This window comes from Bombina bombina, chromosome 10 (genome assembly GCF_027579735.1).
Source record: "Bombina bombina isolate aBomBom1 chromosome 10, aBomBom1.pri, whole genome shotgun sequence".
Taxonomy (NCBI): Eukaryota; Metazoa; Chordata; class Amphibia; order Anura; family Bombinatoridae; genus Bombina; species Bombina bombina.
This window is the reverse complement of record NC_069508.1, coordinates 18,794,430-18,816,885: the sequence shown is the minus strand read 5'-3', so window position 1 is coordinate 18,816,885 and position 22,456 is coordinate 18,794,430. Positions and strand designations below refer to the sequence as shown.

The window sequence follows — 22,456 nt, the reverse complement described above, 5'->3', positions numbered from 1 at the left end:
CTCCTCTCCTTACCTTAGCTCACATGCTCATACCTTACCCTTCTCCTCATGCAGTTTATATCGGCCCCTCTCTCCTTACCTTAGCTCACATGCTCATACCTTACCCTTCTCACATGCAGTTTATATCGGCCCCTCTCTCCTTACCTTAGCTCACATGCTGATACCTTACCCTTCTCACATGCAGTTTATAACGGCCCCTCTCTCCTTACCTTAGCTCACATGCTCATACCTTACCCTTCTCCACACGCAGTTTATATCGGCCCCTCTCTCCTTTCCTCTCCTTACCTTAGCTCACATGCTCATGCCTTACCCTTCTCCACACGCAGTTTATATCGGCCCCTCTCTCCTTTCCTTACCTTAGCTCACATGCTCATACCTTACCCTTCTCCACACGCAGTTTATATCAGCCACTCTCTCCTTTCCTCTCCTTACCTTAGCTCACATGCTCATACCTTACCCTTCTCCACACGCAGTTTATATCGGCCCCTCTCTGCTTTCTTCTCCTTACCTTAGCTCTCATGAACTACTTTCTATTTTAAAATCTATATCAATAAACTGCACCACCTCACAGAAATGCCCCCACTTCCATAAATCTCATTCTCACCTACTCTTACTTTCCATCTTGCTGCTATTAGCATCAGGCAAAATCTCTCCTAATCCTGGGCCCACCCTCATTCCCACCATTACCCAATCACGCACTCTTTATAGAAACTTTAATAAAAGCAACACACATAACCTCATTTCCATCCAATGCATCCCACATGCACACACTCCTTTCACCTGCGCACTATGGAACTCTCGCTCTGTCTGCAACAAACTTACAGCCATTCATGACCTGTTTTTATCAAATGATTTCACCATTTTAGCAATTACAGAAACCTGGTAATCTCCTTCTGACACTGTTTCCATTGCTGCTCTCACACATGGTGGCCTTCACTTTAGCCATACCCCTAGGCCAGGTGAGAAACGTGGCGGCGGTGTTGGCATCTTGCTCTCCCCCTCCTGCACTTATCAATACCTACCTCCAATCCCATCGCTCTCCTCCTCCTTTGAAGTCCACTGTATTCGCCTGTTCTCCCCTCTCTCCCTCAAAGTGGCAGTCATCTATCGCCCTCCTGGACCAACCTCCCAATTCTTTGACAACTTTGCCACCTGGCTTCCTCACTTTCTAATTCTTGGGGACTTCAACATTCCCATTGACAACCCATCTTCCCCTGCTGCCTCTAAACTTCTTTCACTCACATCCTCCTTCGGTCTCTCACAATCCACCCTACTCCTGATTCACCGTGATGGACACTTCATCGACCTGGTATTTTCCTACCTCTGCTCTATATCTGACACCACCTGTCACCCTTTTCCCATTTCAGACCATCACCTGGTCACCTATAATATTAATGCAAAAGCTAAACCCACTTCTCCATCCCGCCCCCGCACCTGCAGAAATCTACATGCTGTGGACCCACTGCAATTTTCAAAAATCATTCAAAATCTCCTCCCTTACACTTCCACTATAACCTGCCCTGATCTCGCTACAGCCCACTATAACAAAACTCTCTCCTCTGCACTAGACACACTTGCCCCTCCCCAGCTGCGCAAAACACCACGCAGTCAGTTACAGCCCTGACATGCTCAGCATACACGCTATTTGCAAAAATGCTCTCGTACTGCTGAGCGTGTCTGGAGGAAAACTCACTCTGAACCTGATTTCATACACTATAAGTTTATTCTTCGCTCATACACTTCTGCCCTTCACTTAGCCAAGCAAACTTACTTCTCTTCTCTCATATCTACTCTTTCCTCAAACCCTAAATGACTCTTTTCCACCTTTAACTCTCTCCTGTACCCACCTGCTCCACCACCCCCATCTGTCTTTAGTGCTCAAGCCCTGACAGACTACTTTTTAAACAAAACACGTACTATCCGAAGCAACATCCCAACCCCAACCTGCAATATTCCAAAAGGCCCAATTACTCCCTCTGCCACCCTCTCTATCTTCCATCCATCCAGCCACTAAGAATGAAGTTTCTTCCTTACTATCTTCCTCATGCCTCACTACCTGCCCACTCGACCCTATCCCTTCCCAACTAATACCCTCCCTTTCTTCCACCCTCACTCCTGCTCTTACCCACATCTTCAACCTATCTCTCTCTACCGGCTAATTCCCATCTTCTTTCAAACACGCAAAAGTCACTCCCATACTCAAAAAACCCTCCCTCGACCCTAATTCTCCCGGAAGCTACCGCCCCATATTACTGCTTCCACTAACATCAAAACTCCTTGAAAAATTAGTTTACAATCGCCTAACCAACTTCCTTTCCACCAACTCCTTGCTTGACCCACTGCAATCCGGATTCCGCCCAAAACATTCAACTGAGACTGCCCTTACCAAGATTACAAATGATCTTCTCTCTGCAAAAATTATTGGCCACTACTTTATACTCATCTTACTCGACCTCTCAGCTGCCTTCGACACAGTTGACCACCCCCTCCTCCTACAGACCCTTAGCTCTTTTGGCCTCTGTGACACTGCTCTTTCCTGGATTCACTCCTATCTTTCCCACAGGTCTTTTTCTGTGTCATTTGCCGGCGACTCCTCCTCTCCTATGCCTATGTCTGTTGGAGTACCTCAAGGATCTGTTCTGGGTTCTCTACTCTTCTCCATCTATACTTCTTTGCTGGGTAAACTTATCAACAGTTATGGCTTCAAATATCACCTCTATGCTGATGACACCCAGATCTACCTCTCCACCCCTGCTCTCTTTCCCTCTGTCATTTCTCATGTCAGCGACTGCTTATCTGGTATTTCTTCCTGGATGGCCTCTCACCACCTAAAGATTAACATGTCCATGACTGAGCTCATTCTTATCCCCCCCTGTTGACGGCATCACCATTTCCCCATCGCCCCAAGTCCGCTGCCTCGGAGTCACACTTGACTCAAATCTATCATTCGTCCCCCATATCCAATCGCTTTCTACATCCTGCCGCAACCATCTACGCAATATTTCCAAAATTCGCCCTTTTCTGAGCGCTGACACCACAAAGCAAATAATCCACTCCCTTGTTATCTCCCGATTTGACTACTGCAATAACCTAATCGCTGGCCTTCCTCTTTCCCGCCTCTCTCACCTTCAATCCATCCTAAATGCCTCCGCCAGGCTGATCCACCTTTCCTGTCGATCTGCATCTGCTGCACCTCTCTGCGAGTCCCTTCATTGGCTCCCCATTCAAAGCAGAATTAAATTCTAAATTCTCACCCTTACATACAAAGCTCTCACCAACGCCCCTCCCCTCTACCTATCCTCTCTAATACACAAGTATACTCCAGCCCATCCAGTAAGATCCAACAATGACCTGCTCCTTGCATCTGCAACTATCACCTCCTCTCATGCTAGACTGCAGGACTTCTGTCGTGCAGCACCTACCCTCTGGAACACTCTCCCTCGTGCTGTCAGGCTTTGTCCTAATCTTTCTTCCTTTAAATGCTCCCTGAAGACTTTTCTGTTCAGGGAAGCCTACCACCCAACTCAATAATAAATTAACTTCACTTACCTAACATTTCCCTCATCTAACTCTGTATTGACATCTTTCCAAATCTTGCAGTCCTCACCTCCTGTTTCTCAACCTCCTACCCTTCTAGATTGTAAGTTCCCACAGGAATAGGGCCCTCAATCCCTCCTGTATGTGTTTGTAAATTTTGTCCTGTCTTTTACAAGTCTTGTATTGCTTTATTTAAATGAATTGTATCCATGGACAGCGCTGCGGAATATGTTGGTGCTTCATAAATAAAGTATAATAATAATATATATATCATCTATCTATGTATCTATCTAGTATCTATCTAAGCTAAGATCCCAGCTCACTAGGTACATTTATATACTGTATATATATATATATATATATTATTTTTGCAGGAACTGACTGGCAGCAGTTTTAGCTTTTGAGAAAACGTTTCTTCTCTAAAATTTCTAAAATGCCATAAAAACTAAACAACAAACACAATGCTCAAATGCACTGCTCGACCCCATGCCCTACTTACATGCACAGCTACAGACAGATAGGCAGATGATAGATAGATGATAAATAGATAAATAGATAGATAGATAGATAGATAGATAGATAGATAGATAGTGTTGGTGATATTCATCCTGGACTGAATAACTTCTTCAGACCAAGACAGGTTAAAGAGAGTTTGTTTATTGACAATACACCACTGCAGTATGGAGAGAAGCAATACAAAGTTTTATCTGGGGGGTCAGTCCTCATCCCAGGTATTTATACACAGGAGACAGGGCCTTTTTTTTACCAAATATGGTTACAACATAAAATTTAAATCAGCTCAGATTCTATTCATCAATGTAGTAGATGTTACTCTGAGTCTGACCATATAATTAAAAAGGCAAAAAGGTTGGCTATCATATTCCATTTACCTGCTTTGTAAACTGTTTACTTTTATAATTAATAAGTCAAGGCTCAAAAGTAGCCTCTTCTTTATCCCTTAGAGAACTCAGATTTGAAAAATATAAAGGAGGTATCATTGATATAATCTTGCTTGAAGATTAAACTAGTTTCTCGTGTACCATAGAAGACATCCATAGGTTATTTCTGACTGGTGTTGTTTTGTTTTACATTTTTGTAAGTTCTGATTTGTCTCTTGAGTATATTTGAAACTGGAAATCATTTATTTTTTCTCTTGAATTCATATTGTTTATATTGTCTATCTCAATTACCTCAATAAAAATTTTATTTAAAAAAAAAAGGCAAAAAGGTCAGGGATGACTGTTTTTCTGATAAATTCCTTGTTTTGGCTTGGCAGGACACTAAAGTAATTTAGGTGTTTATGATACAGAATGGAATGCAAGAATTACACAAGAAGAAGAAGAGTATTAGAAAAACAGGCATACAGCCAGAACTAGTCATAGTTTATAGCAACTGGCCCTCCTGACTAAAAATGCCTGCATGAAAATCAAACCATTCAGACCTTACTAGGCACTACAGATAACAGAGATAGATATTGCTTATTATTTTAAACAATAGACAGACAGACAGACAGACTGACAGACAGATAGATAGATAGAGAGATAGATACTAGAAAGATTGATTGATTGATAGATAGATAGAAAGATAGATAGAGAGATAGATACTAGAAAGATTGATTGATAGATAGAAAGATAGATATATCTATCATATGCCGATCTGTCTGTAGCTGTGCATGGAAGTAGGGCATGGGGTCGAGCAGTGCATTTGAGCATTGTGTTTGTTGTTAAGTTTTTATGGCATTTTAGCAATTTTAGAGAAGAAAAGTTTTCTTAAAAGCTAAAACTGCTGCCAGTCAGTTCCTGCAAAAATAATATATACACAGGGAGTGCAGAATTATTAGGCAAGTTGTATTTTTGAGGATTAATTTTATTATTGAACAACAACCATGTTCTCAATGAACCCAAAAATCTCATTAATATCAAAGCTGAATAGTTTTGGAAGTAGTTTTTAGTTTGTTTTTAGTTATAGCTATTTTAGGGGGATATCTGTGTGTGCAGGTGACTATTACTGTGCATAATTATTAGGCAACTTAACAAAAAACAAATATATACCCATTTCAATTATTTATTTTTACCAGTGAAACCAATATAACATCTCAACATTCACAAATATACATTTCTGACATTCAAAAACAAAACAAAAACAAATCAGTGACCAATATAGCCACCTTTCTTTGCAAGGACACTCAAAAGCCTGCCATCCATGGATTCTGTCAGTGTTTTGATCTGTTCACCATCAACATTGCGTGCAGCAGCAACCACAGCCTCCCAGACACTGTTCAGAGAGGTGTACTGTTTTCCCTCCTTGTAAATCTCACATTTGATGATGGACCACAGGTTCTCAATGGGGTTCAGATCAGGTGAACAAGGAGGCCATGTCATTAGATTTTCTTCTTTTATACCCTGTCTAGCCAGCCACGCTGTGGAGTACTTGGACGCGTGTGATGGAGCATTGTCCTGCATGAAAATCATGTTTTTCTTGAAGGATGCAGACTTCTTCCTGTACCACTGCTTGAAGAAGGTGTCTTCCAGAAACTGGCAGTAGGACTGGGAGTTGAGCTTGACTCCATCCTCAACCCGAAAAGGCCCCACAAGCTCATCTTTGATGATACCAGCCCAAACCAGTACTCCACCTCCAGCTTGCTGGCGTCTGAGTCGGACTGGAGCTCTCTGCCCTTTACCAATCCAGCCACGGGCCCATCCATCTGGCCCATCAAGACTCACTCTCATTTCATCAGTCCATAAAACCTTAGAAAAATCAGTCTTGAGATATTTCTTGGCCCAGTCTTGACGTTTCAGCTTGTGTGTCTTGTTCAGTGGTGGTCGTCTTTCAGCCTTTCTTACCTTGGCCATGTCTCTGAGTATTGCACACCTTGTGCTTTTGGGCACTCCAGTGATGTTGCAGCTCTGAAATATGGCCAAACTGGTGGCAAGTGGCATCTTGGCAGCTGCACGCTTGACTTTTCTCATTTCATGGGCAGTTATTTTGCGCCTTGGTTTTTCCACACGCTTCTTGCGACCCTGTTGACTATTTTGAATGAAACGCTTGATTGTTCGATGATCACGCTTCAGAAGCTTTGCAATTTTAAGAGTGCTGCATCCCTCTGCAAGATATCTCACTATTTTTGACTTTTCTGAGCCTGTCAAGTCCTTCTTTTGACCCATTTTGCCAAAGGAAAGGAAGTTGCCTAATAATTATGCACACCTGATATAGGGTGTTGATGTCATTAGACCACACCCCTTCTCATTACAGAGATGCACATCACCTAATATGCTTAATTGGTAGTAGGATTTCGAGCCTATACAGCTTGGAGTAAGACAACATGCATAAAGAGGATGATGTGGTCAAAATACTCATTTGCCTAATAATTCTGCACTCCCTGTATACAGTATATAAATGTACCTAGTGAGCTGTGACCTTAGCTTTTCCCTATTGCTAGTAGATTGTGGTGATAGGTAGATAGATAGATAGATAGATAGATAGATAGATAGATAGATAGATATACATACATATAGGAAAATAAATCCAGAGGATGCACTTGCCGTGTTTCAAAGTATTTAATTTGTGAGTAAACATTTTCGGGGAGTGACCCCAGTCTTCAGACTCCTGTGAACAAAACAAAGTCTTTGTTTTGTTCACAGAAGTCTGAAGACTGAGACTATCTATCTATCTATCTATCTATCTATCTATCTATCTATCTGTCCTGTATCAAAAATACTGGGTGGCACCCCGCACTTCTAAGAGAGGAACAGAGAGTGCTGGTATTTTGGAACTACATAGATAGACAGATAGATAGATAGATAGATAGATAGATAGATAGATAGATCAATATAGATAAATAGATAGAGATAGATGATAGATAGACAGACATACATTAAGGGACATAAGTACATAAACAAACAAAAAAAATTTTTTTCTGGCGATGACACATATCAGGTTATAGACATAGTCATAGACTTGTGACTCACACAATTAAACTTGGCCAAAGCCTCAGTAAATTCACATATAATCTATTCACGTCTGGAGTTTGCAAATAAATAATCTGGTAACTACCAACAGATATGTAATAAAACAGACGGCTGATGTAACAAGGTGCATATGTGGTTAAACAAGAGGGAAGTTGTTCCTGAGTACTAACATAGGTCTGTCTATATTACACATATAATAAACCCCAACATAAAATATTAGTTTCCTTGTTTAAAATATTTATTATAACACAATAGTTAATAAAACTAATTCAATTTGTCTTAGGTGAGTAAACACATTAAGATGATACATTTACACCTCTGCATTTGTTTTGATGTAAAAATATCTTTGTTACTTTCTTGTAAAAACAATTAACAAACACCTAGATCACAAGTTTTGCGTTCCGATTTTAACGCTGAAAAAATGTCCATTTCAGTGTAAAAACCAGAACACAGCTATTGTGAGTCTTGTCGGTATAACTGTACCCCAAGCATTTTAGCCTGTAATGCAACGTCAGTCCTGCACTCAAAAAAATGACGTTTTTGCGTGGCATTTCCATAGCGCTTCCATTACAAGTTTTGTGGTGATGCTAAAAAAACTTGCGTTACAGCCTATACCGACACGATCCATTCCGCAATCTGAGACCAGTAGTTATGAGTTTTGCGCCACAAACAGTGTTACAAAGTAAACTAACACCCATAAACTACCTATTAACCCCTAAACCGAGGCCCTCCCACATCGCAAACACTATATTAAAATTATTAACCCCTATTATGCCGCTCCCCAACATCGTCACCACTATAATAAAGACATTAACCCCTATTCCGCCTCTCCCCCACATCGCCGCCACTAAATAAAGTTATTAACCCCTAAACCTCTGGCCTCCCACATCACTGCACTTAATAAACCTATTAACCCCTAAACCGACCGCCCCCCACATCACAAAAAAATAAATTAAACTATTAACCCCTAAACCTAACAACCCCATAACTTTAAATAAAATTAAAAGATCCCTATCTTTAAATAAACCATATCTTACCTGGGAAATTAAAAAAAACTAAGTTTAAATTATATATTAAACTAACTTTACTATTATGCTAAAATTAAAATATCAATTAAATTACACATTAAAAAAAAAACAATTACAAAAAATAAAAAATACTAAATTACAAAAAATAACAAACACTAAATTACGAAAAATAACAAACAAAATTATCCAAAATAAAAATAATTACATCTAATCTAATAGCCCTAAAAAATAAAAAAGCCTCTCAAAATAAAATAAAACCTAGCCTATAATAAACTACCAATAGCTCTTAAAAGGGCATTTTGTAGGGCATTGCCCTAAAGAAATCACCTCTTTTACATGAAAAAAAATACAAAGACCCCCCCCCAACAGGGAAACCCACCACCCAACCAACCCCCCAAAATAAAAATAGCATCTGAAATTCTATTGGCTGATTTGAATAGCCAATATAATTTCAGTAGCTCTCATCCTATTGACTGATTCGAACAGCCAATAGGATTTTAGTAGCTCTCATCCTATTGGCTGATTTGAATTTCAAAAATCAAATCAGTCAATAGAAATGTAAGGGACGCCATTTTGAAAAGGCTCCCTTGCATTGAAGATTCAGATTCAGTATACGTCAGCGACCGTATGAAGAGGACGCTTTGCACTGGATGTCTTCAGGATGGACCTGCTCTGCACCGCCTGGATGAAGATAGAAGACGATGCTTTGATGGATGAAGACCTCGCCGCATGGATGTCCGGACTTCAGAAACTGTAAGTGGATCATCAGGGGTTAGTGTTAGGTTTTTAAAACATTTTTGGGTGTTTTTTTTTTCGATTAGGGGTTGGTTGTTCTTAAAAGAGCTAAATGCCCTTTTCAGGGCAAGAAAAAGAGCTGAATGCCCTTTTAAGGGCAATGCTCATACAAATGCCCTTTTCAGGGCAATGGGTATCTTAGGTTTTTGTTAGAGTTAGTTTTTTTATTTCAGGGTGTTGGTTGGGTGGTGGGTTTTACTGTTGGGGAGGTCTTTGTATTTTCTTTCAGGTAAAAGAGCTGATTTCTTTAGGGCAATGCCCTACAAAAGGCCCTTTTAAGGGCTATTGAAAGTTTATTGCAGGCTAGGGTTTTTTTAATTTGGGTGGGGCTTTTTAATTTTTATAGGGCTATTAGATTAGGTGTAATTGTTTTTATTTTGGATAATTTCGTTTGTTATTTTTCGTAATTTAGTGTTTGTTATTTTTTGTAATTTAGTATTTTTTATTTTTTGTAATTGTATTTTTTTTAGTAGTGTTAGGTTTTTTCAATGTGTAATTTAATTTATTTAATTGATAGTTATGTTAATTTTATTATAATAGTAATGTTAGTTTAATATATAGTTTAAACTTAGGTTTTTTAAATTTCCCAGGTAAATTTTTATTTATTTAAAGATAGGGATCTTGTAATTTTAATTTAAAGTTAGGGGGTTGTTAGGTTTAGAGGTTAATAGTTTAATTTAGCTTTTTGTGATGTGGGGGGCTTCGGTTTAGGGGTTAATAAGTTTATTTAGTGGCAGTGATGTGGGAGGCCAGAGGTTTAGGGGTCGATGTTGGGGAGCACAACAAATATGCATAGTATAGTATAGATAGTCTATAGCATTGGGATTTGCCATACTACAAAATGCATCTTCTTTATACAAAGAACATAATTTCCCAGACTCTTGTTCAGTGGCTAAACAGGTCTTGTTTAAAAAAAAAAAATGTTCATTTTATTATTTTAAAAATTAAATATATCAAATATAGTGGTCATAGTGACGCATATCAAATATTTCTGACTCTTTTGCATCATTTTCAAAAACTACTTTTTGAAAAAGAGCCAAAAACGGCACAGAGACAAGCCCTATTTTAACCTAATATAATTATATAAGTTTGTAATAAAAAAATCCAGATTGATATTTTATAGGCACCTTACAATCCAATTTCTTCCTTGACTCCCTTTCACAATGTGGAAATGAGTATCCATAGTGTGGTCTGGAGAAGACCCTTAAAGTGAATGTAAACTTAACCCTACTGGCTCACGGCATTGGATAGACTTTTAAATATTAGTCAGAATTTAAATAATCAAATTTTTTATATTTATTTATTTTATCTAATTTTTACCTTTTTACAGCTCCAACAATAAGCGCCGCTCCTCCCCCGCCATATTGTGTAATTGATTGACAGATGACAAATCTTCAAACAACTAATCCCGGGGGGGAAACAAGGATTTGTTTTTTGAAGATTCGTCATCTGTCAATCAATTACAGAATATGGAGGGGGAGGAGCAGCGCTTATCGTTGGAGCTGTAAAAATTATTGAAAATAAATCAATATAAAAACTTTGATGAATTAAACTCTGACTAATTTTTAAAGTCTATCACATGATGTGAGCCAGTAGGGTTAAGTTTGCATTCACTTTAAATCAGTGTTTCATTCTTTCTCACAGTGTGACATGACTAGACAGTTCAGTGGAGGGCTACTAAATGGTACATGGTCTTGGTAATAAAACTTACAATTAAATACTTTGTGACCTTTATATGTATAACTCAGAGGAGAAGATAGATAATACAGCTGTATCACCTCACCAGCCCCAGCTCCTGCGGCCCACCGGAAAATCTCCTGGTATTCAGGGCAATCCAGCCTTGGATGTCGTTCACTATTGCCAGTTTGTATATATTCTAATTATACTCAACAAAAGGAGCATTATATCTTTCTAAGCAAAAAGCAATATGGAATCTCATTAGCTACTAATTGCAACCTAGGTCCTTCAGAAAAAAATAGATTTGAAATGTATGTGAGACGAAGTACCAAGCTTGGACAGGACCAAACTGCAATGAGCACAAGCGCTTACTAGCAGGTAAGGATGATTACTGCAAGTTCCTAAACTAAGATTCAAATGAGTTCACTGAGTGAAGCGAGTGAATCCCACACATTAGAAAAATAAGGGTTGCATTCATATCACATCAGCTGAACTTCTTGGAACCTCGATAAGAAAAACCATTATCATCATATGCCCCAGAAGCACAGGATTGACACAAGACAAATGCAAGTACGCAACTGCAGCTTGTGGTTGGCTGGTTAATTGGGGCAAAGTGGTACAGATTGGTGTAAGAATACCTAGGGAGTTTCCCACTGGAGAATCTCACTGCAGAACATAAAAAGATGCCACACAGCTAAATACATTAACCTTAACAGTGAATTCAAGGTTAGTGATAGCATAGACTATGGTTGTGAGATTATACTCATATAAATTAATACTTTAGAGATCTCTTTCAGGAACAGGCAAAAAATTGGGATATTTGGTTGATTGTTTTGCAACCATTTTCAGTGCCAAATAGAAGCTGTTTCTTGATTTTGTTCCTTTTTTTTAGGGGGGGGGGGGGGGCTATGTTGCAGCCCATAGACCCTTAATTTGTAGACAGAGAATCAGACCCTCAATGGTTATTTACAACCAACGACTCCATTCTGGGGTATAACTAGAGTGGTGTTAAATGGACATATAAAGTGATTGTAAAGTTTAATGAATTACTGCCCAATATCTAAAAAGAATCCTAAAAACAGGGACGCTTTAATTCATTAAAAAGAAGCTTCTTTTTTTTTAAATATTTAGCATTGCGTTATGGTAACAGACCGCCGATCCTCTGCCCCATTTACTACAGTATTTAGCATATTGATGACGAATCCGGCTTCCCCTAATCGCTGCATGCCCCATGAGCTGGATGCCAAAGGGGGCACGCATTAATTGGAGGGAGATGGATTCTTTAAGCTCTGGTTGTAGTGGATAGAATGCTCCCATTGATAACTTTGTTTTTTGGAACCAAGCTAAGGTAGTTAAGGGATTAAATGCTGTAATAATTTACAATGTGTAAATATAAAAACCCATTAACTTAATCCAACTTAATTTTGTCCATTTCCAGTTTTGCATAACCTACACAGTTATATTAATATACTTTTTACCTCTGTAATTACCTTGTATCTAAGCCTCTGCAGACTGCCCCTTATCTCAGTTATAGTAATATACTTTTTACCTCTGTAATTACCTTGTATCTAAGCCTCTGCAGACTGCCCCTTATCTCAGTTATAGTAATATATTTTTTACCTCTGTAATTACCTTGTATCTAAGCCTCTGCAGACTGCCCCTTATTTCCGTTATTTTGACAGACTTGCATTTTAACCAATAAGTGCTGACTCATAAATAACTCGACGGGAGTGAACTCAAAGTTATCTATATGGCACACATGAACTAGTGTTGTCTAGCTGTGAAAAAAAATGTCAAAATGCACTGAGATAAGCCTTTAAGGGCTTACAAATTAGCATGTGAGCCTACCTAGCTTTAGCTTTCAACAAAGAATACCAAGAAAACAAAACAAATTTGATGATAAAAGTAAATTGGAAAGTTGTTTAAAATTACATGTCCTATCTGAATCATGAAAGTGTAATTTTGACAAGACTGTCCATAAACTGTTCTCCAGCTGTTCCACTGCTACTCTGAATACATTCCCTATAAAAAATAGCGAGTGAACAGATTTGAATGACCCACTTGGCACTTTCCCCTTCTTAACCCTTAGTTTGCCTTTGTGTAACTTTACATTAATTTGCTGCTTTTTTAAGGTTAGTTGCAAGCCATAGGGTTGGTGTAAATTAGACATGTGCATGGCGAAAAAATTCGGTTTGGTTCGGATTGATTCGGAATTTTTCGAAGTTCGGTTCGGATCGATTCAAATTTGGAAAATTTCGAATCGATTCATTTCGGATTCATTCGGATTCAAAGAAATTCGGCTGGATTTGGTTTGATTCGGCTCGGAAATTCGGCAATTCCGTAAGTGTTAGGTGGGATTAGACTAGTATTATACTGTATATTAGGTGTTAACCTAACATACTGTATAATACTAGTGTAATCCCAATGGCCATCCGAATTTACGAATCGATTCGATTTGGTTCTATTCGGAAAATTCGCAAACATTTTAATTCGGAAATTCGGTTCGATCCGAATAGCCGAATTTTCCGAATTTCCGAATCGAACCGAACCGAATCGCACATGTCTAGTGTAAATTTGCTTTATTACAGTTTAAGGTGAAGAGTATGATAGGCTAAATAGTAGCTCATCACATTTCATCATATAAAGATGTAGTGAAGCTGTGGTGACATTTTGACACAACAAAATAGGCACCAATCAAAATGACCATTACTTAATACAGGAGCAGTAACTCACAATTATATCTTTTTATAGAGAATTCAGGGTTATATTCCTTTAAAGGGAAATTCAACTCAACATTTAGGCCTCTATTTATCAAAGTCTGGCGGACCTGATCTGACAAACCTCGCTGAATACAGAGAGCAATACGGTCTCCGTATTCAGCATTGCACCAGCTGCTCACAAGAGCTTCTGGTGCAACACCTCCCCCTGCAGAATCGCGGCCAATCGGATGCCAGCAGGGGGGTGTCAATCAATTTGATCGTACTCAATCGGGTTGAATTGCGGCGATGTCTGTCCACCTGCGCAGAGCAGGCAGACAGGTTATGGAGCAGCGGCTCTTGTGAGGGCTCACCAGAAACACAGGCCATAAAGCTCCTTTCGGAGCTTGATAGATAGGCCCCTTAATCTCATTGTTTTATAAAACAACATTGCAGTATACATCCAGTATTTATTATTTCTGACTTTGTTGTAAAATACCTATGACAATTGTGCCTGCTTCTCTCATCACAGTCTGGAAAACCTCCATAATAAGTGAGTCTGCAGCATTCTACACAGTGATTGGTTAGCTCACATCACAAGCTCATTTACATCTTTATCTAATTGGCTGGAGCAAAGGAGAATGGGGACATGGTTGCCACCAGGCTTTCTATGGAGAGTATCCCAGAACTATTGCAAAACATTGTGACGTGTCCTAACGAACAGACAATGTTAAATGATTTTAAAATATTTTGTTCCATTTGTGCACCTTCTGATTTATCTTATACTTTGGAGGTGGTGAGTGCTGCTGTCTTTTGAACTTTTTAAAAATATTTTGGGCCAGACTACAAGTGGTGCGCTAATGTTAGCACGGTTGCAATGCGCATATTACAAGCTGAAAGTTATAGGGGTAGAGTTATTAAGCAGCGGATGCTGCTTTCTACGACCATCGTTTCAGGCTTACCTGAAATGGAAGTTAAGACCTTCATAAGACCGCTGATCCTTAACTTCTCCGCCAACTTTTAGGCGGCGGACTGAAATCATCCTGATCAGATTGGATCGGGATGATTGATACCCCCTGCTAGCGGCAGATTGGCCACAAGTGTGCAGGGGGCAGCATTGCACAAGAATTTCACAAGAAATGCTTGTGCAATGTTAAATGCCGACAGCATACGCCACAGTGAATTATGTCTGCTTGACCTTTAATAAATCTACCCTATAGGGACCAATTTATCATGGTAGTATTTTTTAAACCACTACAAAGAAAAAGTTGGATCCAGGAGGGAACTGTAATCTTAATAAAAAAAAACTGAATAAAACGCTGAGAGCGTCTAGTCTTGCTCCCCGCGGCTGCTGTAAGCGCTCTCACTCAATTCAATCTCCTTTTATCTCATTAAACAAGAATAGCCAAGGAACATTTTTCAGTTCAGGCAGAGATGTTTAAAAAAAGAAACCTAAAGAACAAATATGTAAGATACTATCGTTTGGTTTTCTGTCATTTAATAATAAAACGCCATTCGCCCTTCTAATCCCACAGCCAGCAGGGGGTCAGATGAATTGCTCTGTTCTACCACAATGACCCAGACTTCAATTCATCAGAGCTGGTTGTATAAAACTTTATACTCGCTCAGATGTTTTGTTCTTTCTCTTTATATTAGTCCCGTCCATTAGATGTGGCATTATCTGAATTAGTTAAAGGGACGTGAAGCTACAGCAAGAATGTGATCTAATACTTTAGGATGCTTTATTATTTTGTTATTACTAGATTTTACTTATGGATTTAACCCTCACGAAGGAGTTAATCACAGCAAGCAGCAATTAACTATTGGTGCAGAGCTAAAGATGGCTACTGAGGCATTTGTGCAAAGCCACCAATCACAGGCTTTGTTCAACTCTGGACAAGTTTGTTGCTCTTCCAGTGCTGAGTTAACAAACGGCTAGATCACAAATTTTGTCGGTAAGGCTGTGCGGCTCTAACGCTCCTTTTTTTTCTAACGCTACCCTAAGACAACGCTGGTATTACAGGTTTTTTTAAACCTGGCGTTAGCCGTAAAAATATGAGCGTAGAGCAAAATTTAGCTCCACATCTCACCTCGATATGGTAGCAGTAAGTTGGCTAAACATGCTCGTGCACGATTTCCCCTTAGGAAACAATGGGGCTGAGCTGGCTGAAACAAAACCTAACACCTGCAAAAAAGCAGCGTTCAGCTTCTAACGCAGCCCCATTGTTTCCTATGGGGAAAGAAAAAATATGTCTGCACCTAACACCCTAACATGAACCCCGAGTCTAAACACCCCTAATCTTACATTTATTAACCCCTAATCTGCCTCCCCCGACATCGTCGCCACCTGCATTATACTATTAACCCCTAATCTGCTGCTCCGGACACCGCCGCCACCTATATTATAGTTATTAACCCCTAATCTGCCCCCCCCAACATCGCCGCCACCTACATTATAGTTATTAACCCCTAATCTGCCCCCCAACGCCGCTGCAACTATATTAAATTAATTAACCCCTAATCTGCCGCTGCCAACGTCGCCGCCACTATAATAAAGTTATTAACCCCTAAACCTAAGTCTAACCTTAATACCCCCTAATTTAAATATAATTTAAATACATCTAAATAAAATAACTGCAATTAAATAAATTATTTCTATTTAAATTAAATACTTACCTATACTTACCTAAGATAGCTACAATATAACTAATAGTTACATTGTAGCTAGCTTATGATTTATTTTTTATTTTACAGGCAACTTTGTATTTATTTTAACTAGGTACAATAGCTATTAAATAGTTATTAACTATTTAATAGCTACCTAGCTAAAATAAGTACAAAATTACCTGTAAAATAAATCCTAACAGTTACAATTACATCTAACACTACACTATAATTAAACTAATTTCCTAAACTACCTACAATTAATTACAATTAAATTCAATAAACTAAATTACGGAAAAAAACACTAAATTATATATATAAAAAAAAAAAATACAAGAAGTTTAAACTAATTACACCTAATCTAAGCCCCCTAATAAAATAAAAAGCCCCCCAAAATAATAAAATGCCCCACCCTATACTAAATTACAAATAGCCCTTAAAAGGGCCTTTTGCGGGGCATTGCCCCAAAGTAATCAGCTCTTTTACCTGTAAAAAAAGAATACAATACCCCCCCAACATTACAACCCACCACCCTGCCTGATTGAATCAGTCAATAGAATTGGCCGAGCATTCTATTGGCTGATCCAATCAGCCAATCGGATTGAACTTCAATCTGATTGGCTGATTAAATCAACCAATCAGATTTTTCCTACCTTAATTCCGATTGGCTGATAGAATCCTATCAGCCAATCGGAATTCGAGGGACGCCATCTTGGATGACGTCATTTAAAGGAACCCTCATTCGTCGTTAGTCGTCGTGCTGGAAGGATGCTCTGCGCCGAATGTCTTCAAGATGGAGTCGCTCCTCGTCAGATGGATGAAGATAGAAGATGCCGCTTGGATGAAGCCTTCTCCCAGTCCGGATGTCCTCTTCTGCCCGGATAGGATGAAGACTTCTGCCGGTCTGGATGTCCTCTTCTGCCCCATCGGATGAACACTTCTGGACGGACGGATCGGATGACCACTTGTGCCCGGCTGCGTGAAGACGGCTCAAGGTAGGGTGATCTTCAATGGGGTAGTGTTAGGTTTTTTAAGGGGGTATTGGGTGGGTTTTAGAGTAGGGGTGTGTGGGTGGTGTGTTGTAATGTTGGGGGGTATTGTATTCTTTTTATACAGGTAAAAGAGCTGATTACTTTGGGGCAATGCCCAGCAAAAGGCCCTTTTAAGGGCTATTTGTAATTTAGTATAGGGTATGGCATTTTATTATTTTGGGGGGCTTTTTATTTTATTAGGGGGCTTAGATTAGGTGTAATTAGTTTAAACTTCTTGAAAATCTTTTTTTTTGTGTAATTTAGTGTTTGTTTTTTTCTCGTAATTTAGTTTATTGAATTTAATTGTAATTAATTGTAGGTAGTTTAGGTAATTTATTTAATGATAGTGTAGTGTTAGATGTAATTGTAACTTAGGTTAGAATTTATTTTACAGGTAATTTTGTACTTATTTTAGCTAGGTAGTTATTAAATAGTTAATAACTATTTAATAACTATTGTACCTAGCTGAAATAAATACAAAGTTGCCTGTAAAATAAAAATAAATCCTAAGCTAGCTACAATGTAATTATTAATTATATTGTAGCTATCTTAGGGTTTATTTTACAGGTAAGTATTTAGTTTTAAATAGGAATAATTAATTTAATTTTGTAAAATTAATTTCCTTTAATTTAAATTGTATTTAGGGTTAGGGTTAGGTTTATACTTAGGTTTAGGGGTTAATACATTTATTAAAGTGGCAGCAATGTCCGGTCGGCAGATTAGGGGTTAATAATTGTAGGTAGGTGGCGGCGACGTTGGGAGCGGCATATTAGGGGTTAATAAATATAATGTAGGTGTCGGCGATGTTAGGGGCAGCAGATTAGGGGTTCATAATGTAGGTGGCGGCGATGTCCGGTCGGCAGATTAGGGGTTAAAACATTAATTATAGTGTTTGCGATGTGGGGGGGCCTCGGTTTAGGGGTTAATAGGTAGTTTATGGGTGTTAGTGTACTTTATAGCACTTTAGTTAAGAGCTTTATGTTCCGGCGTTAGCCCATAAAACTCTTAACTACTGACTTTTATATGCGGTAGGAGTCTTGACAGGAGAGGGTCTACCGCTCACTTCTTCCAAGACTCGTAATACTGGCGTTAGGCAAGTCCCATTAAAAAGATAGGATACGCAATTGACGTAAGGGGATTTGCGGTAGCCTCGAGTCGCGGAAGAAAAGTGAGCGGTAGACCCTTTCCTGCCTGACTCGTATTACCATCGGGCGTTAAAAAGCAGCATTGGGACCTCTCAACGCTGCTTTTTAAGGCTAACGCCAAACTCGTGATCTAGCCGTATATGTTTAATCTATTTGTAGGGGTCACATATATAAATATAGGAATTTTGTTATTGCACTCTTATGCATTCTAAAGAGACATGAAGGCTCTCGTGGATCAGACAGAATGTAATTTTTAACAACTTTCCAGTATACTTCTGTTATCAATTTTACTTTGTACTCTTGGCATTATTTGTTTAACAGCATACCTTGGTAGGCTCAGAGGAGTGCACGCCTCTTCTTGAGCACTATATGGCATTAATATCTGTATTTGTTAATTATATATATCTGTCTGCTTATCTGTTTATGTGTCCTGCTTGTCTGTGCATCTGTCTGTCTGTGCATCTGTCTATCTGTCTGTGCATCTGTCTGTCTGTGCATCTGTCTGCTTGTCTGTGCATCTGTCTCTCTGTGCATCTGCTGTCTGTGAATCTGTCTGTCTGTGCATCTGTCTTTCTGTGCATCTGTCTGTATGTGCATCTGTCTGTCTGTGCATCTGTCTGTATGTGCATCTGTCTGTATGTGCATCTGTCTGTATGTGCATCTGTCTGTATGTGCATCTGTCTGTATGTGCATCTGTCTGTATGTGCATTTGTGTGTCTGTCTGTGCATCTGTCTGCTTGTCAGTGCATCTGTCTCTCTGTGCATCTGCTGTCTGTGAATCTGTCTGTCTGTGCATCTGTCTGTCTGTGAATCTGTCTGTCTGTGAATCTGTCTGTCTGTGCATCTGTCTTTCTGTGCATCTGTCTGTATGTGCATCTGTCTGTATGTGCATTTGTGTGTCTGTCTGTGCATCTGTCTGCTTGTATGTGCATCTGTCTGTCTGTGCATCTGTCTGCTTGTCTGTGCATCTGTCTGTATGTGCATCTGTCTGTCTGTTTGTACATCTTTCTGCTTGTATGTGCATCTGTCTGTCTGTTTGTACATCTTTCTGCTTGTATGTGCATCTGTCTGTCTGTGCATCTGTTTGCTTGTATGTGCATATGTCTGTCTGTGCATCTATTTGCTTGTCTGTGCATATGTCTGCTTTTATGTGCATATGTCTGTCTGTGCATCTGTCTGTTTGTCTGTGCATCTGTCTGCTTGTATGTGCATTTCTCTGCTTGTATGTGCATCTGTCTGTCTGTACATCTGTCTGCTTGTATGTGCATCTGTCTGTCTGTACATCTATCTGCTTGTATGTGCATCTGTCTGCTTGTATGTGCATCTGTCTGTCTGTGCATCTGTCTGTATGTGCATCTGTCTGCTTGTCTGTGCATCTGTCTGCTTGTCTGTGCATCTGCCTGTCTGTGCATCTGTCCATCTGTACATCTGTCTGTTTGTATGTGCATCTGTCTGTCTGCGCATCTGTTTGCTTGTATGGGCATCTGTCTGTCTGTGCATGTCTACTTGTATGTGCATCTGTCTGTCTGTGCATCTGTCTGCTTGTATGTGCATCTGTCTGTCTATGCATCTGTCTGTCTGGGCATCTGTCTGCTTGTATGTGCATCTGTCTGTAAAGCATCTGTCTGTCTGGGCATCTGTCTGTCTGGGCATCTGTCTACTTGTATGTGCATCTGTCTGTCTGTATGTGCATCTGTCTGTCTGTATGTGCATCTGTCTGTCTGTATGTGCATCTGTCTGTGCATCTGTCTGCCTGTCTGTGCATCTGTCTGCCTGTCTGTGCATCTGTCTGCCTGTCTGTGCATCTGTCTACCTGTCTGTGCATCTGTCTACCTGTCTGTGCATGATGCATTAAAAAAACAAAAAAACAGTAGGTACCAGAAAAACATCTTGCTTATTCAAAACATAGGGCAAGCACCCCGCCAAAGCTGTGACTACAATCACTAAGGGGTGGGAGGGTGGTTTTTAATTTACCATTATTGAGAAAAATGCTTCTTCTATTCAAAGACAATGTAAAGATGGCAGAATGTAAAGTAAGACAGTGAAATCCAGAGAACAATATCCCCGAACAGCTAATAGCAAAAGCACTTTAGAACTACAGCAGTTACCCTCTTATTTCTCACAATAAGGACAAAGCACCGTCAAAAGGTCAAAAAGCTCCAATAGATCGTCATTATCAGTAAGTAAACAAGAGGGATGCCCACAAACACCAAAATAACAGACCCTATCTAAAATCTTATTTGCTAAAGAGCAGCTTTTTTATTTAATTAAAGAAATTCAGCACAATAGTGACTGTGTGGTAATGAGAAATATTATTTATACAGACACACACTAATACATACACCCATACCCACACACAAATACATACAAACATGCACACACATATACACAAACATACACCCATACCCACACACATATACACAAACACACACACATATACACAGTCACACATACATACATGCACACACATATACACAAACACACACACATATACACATTCACACATACATACAAACATGCACACACATATACACAAACATACACCCATACCCACACACAAATACATACAAACATGCACACACATATACACAAACATACACCCATACCCACACACAAATACATACAAACATGCACACACATATACACAAACACACACACATATACACATTCACACATACATATAAACATACACACACATATACACAAACACACACCCATACCCACACACAAATACATACAAACATGCACACACATATACACAAACACACACACATATACACATTCACACATACATATAAACATGCACACACATATATACAAACACACACCCATACCCACACACAAATACATACAAACATGCACACACATATACACAAACACACACACATATACACATTCACACATACATATAAACATGCACAAAACCACACACACATATTCACATTCACACATACATATAAACATGCACATGCATAAAAACACACACATCCACACACTCACGCACACATATATACACATGCATGCAAACACGCACACACACACATGCCCACACACACTCCCACACACATACACAAACACACATACACAAACACATACATACACACATATATACACACTTATGCAAACACGTATACACACGCACACACACATACACAAATACACATACACAAATACATACATACACACATACACAAACATACATACATACACATACGCACACACAAACACACATACACAAACATACATACATACACACACATACTCACAAACACACAAACACACATACACACACATATGCACACATATATATGCACACTCATGCAAACACGCATACACACACATACACACGCACACACGCACACACACACATACATACACACTAATAGTGATCACTTAAAAGACTAAAACACGAGATTAAAATGATTGCATTGGAAAGGTGAACTCAGAGGTTCAGATTAATTTGTGCTAAATTTCATTTTGAGGCCTTAAATAAAATATACAATGGTAAATATGAACTTACTGTCCTCTGGATGTATGGACCAGCAGAGTAATGAGGGTAGAGGTGGCTGGGCAGATGCAGTTCAGTGCCAGCATGGCGTACTTAAATTCCTCCTCACATACAACATGGTCTGAAACAAAGTTAAAAAAAAATACATGTTTGTAATTAACTAGACTGGGTCTCAGTAAAACGTATTTAGTAAGGATTTACATTAACGAGAGATAACACAACATGGGGCTGCAGCTTTGTCTATCACTGAATAATAAAACAGAACAGTCTAGATTACCACGAGCTTGCGGTAGCAATTAGCGCTCCGGAAATTAACCAGAGATTAGATCTTTGGTAAAAGTGCCCTCAAAATGCCCTCAAAATAGAGGGCATTATAGTTTTTTTTATTTTAAAAAAGGTAGCCTCTT

At 39.2% G+C, this 22,456-nt stretch overlaps 1 protein-coding gene across 3 annotated transcripts in view; it reads right to left on the bottom strand.

Annotated features, from left to right (window-relative positions):
• KCNT2 (potassium sodium-activated channel subfamily T member 2) overlaps positions 1 to 22,456 on the bottom strand; it is a 701,340-nt gene that overhangs the window by 167,226 nt on the left and 511,658 nt on the right. For all 3 annotated transcript variants that reach the window (XM_053693834.1, XM_053693835.1, XM_053693836.1), the window contains exon 14: positions 22,062 to 22,170. In XM_053693834.1, the coding sequence (XP_053549809.1) occupies positions 22,062 to 22,170 (109 nt within the window). The remainder of the gene's footprint in view (positions 1 to 22,061; positions 22,171 to 22,456) is intronic.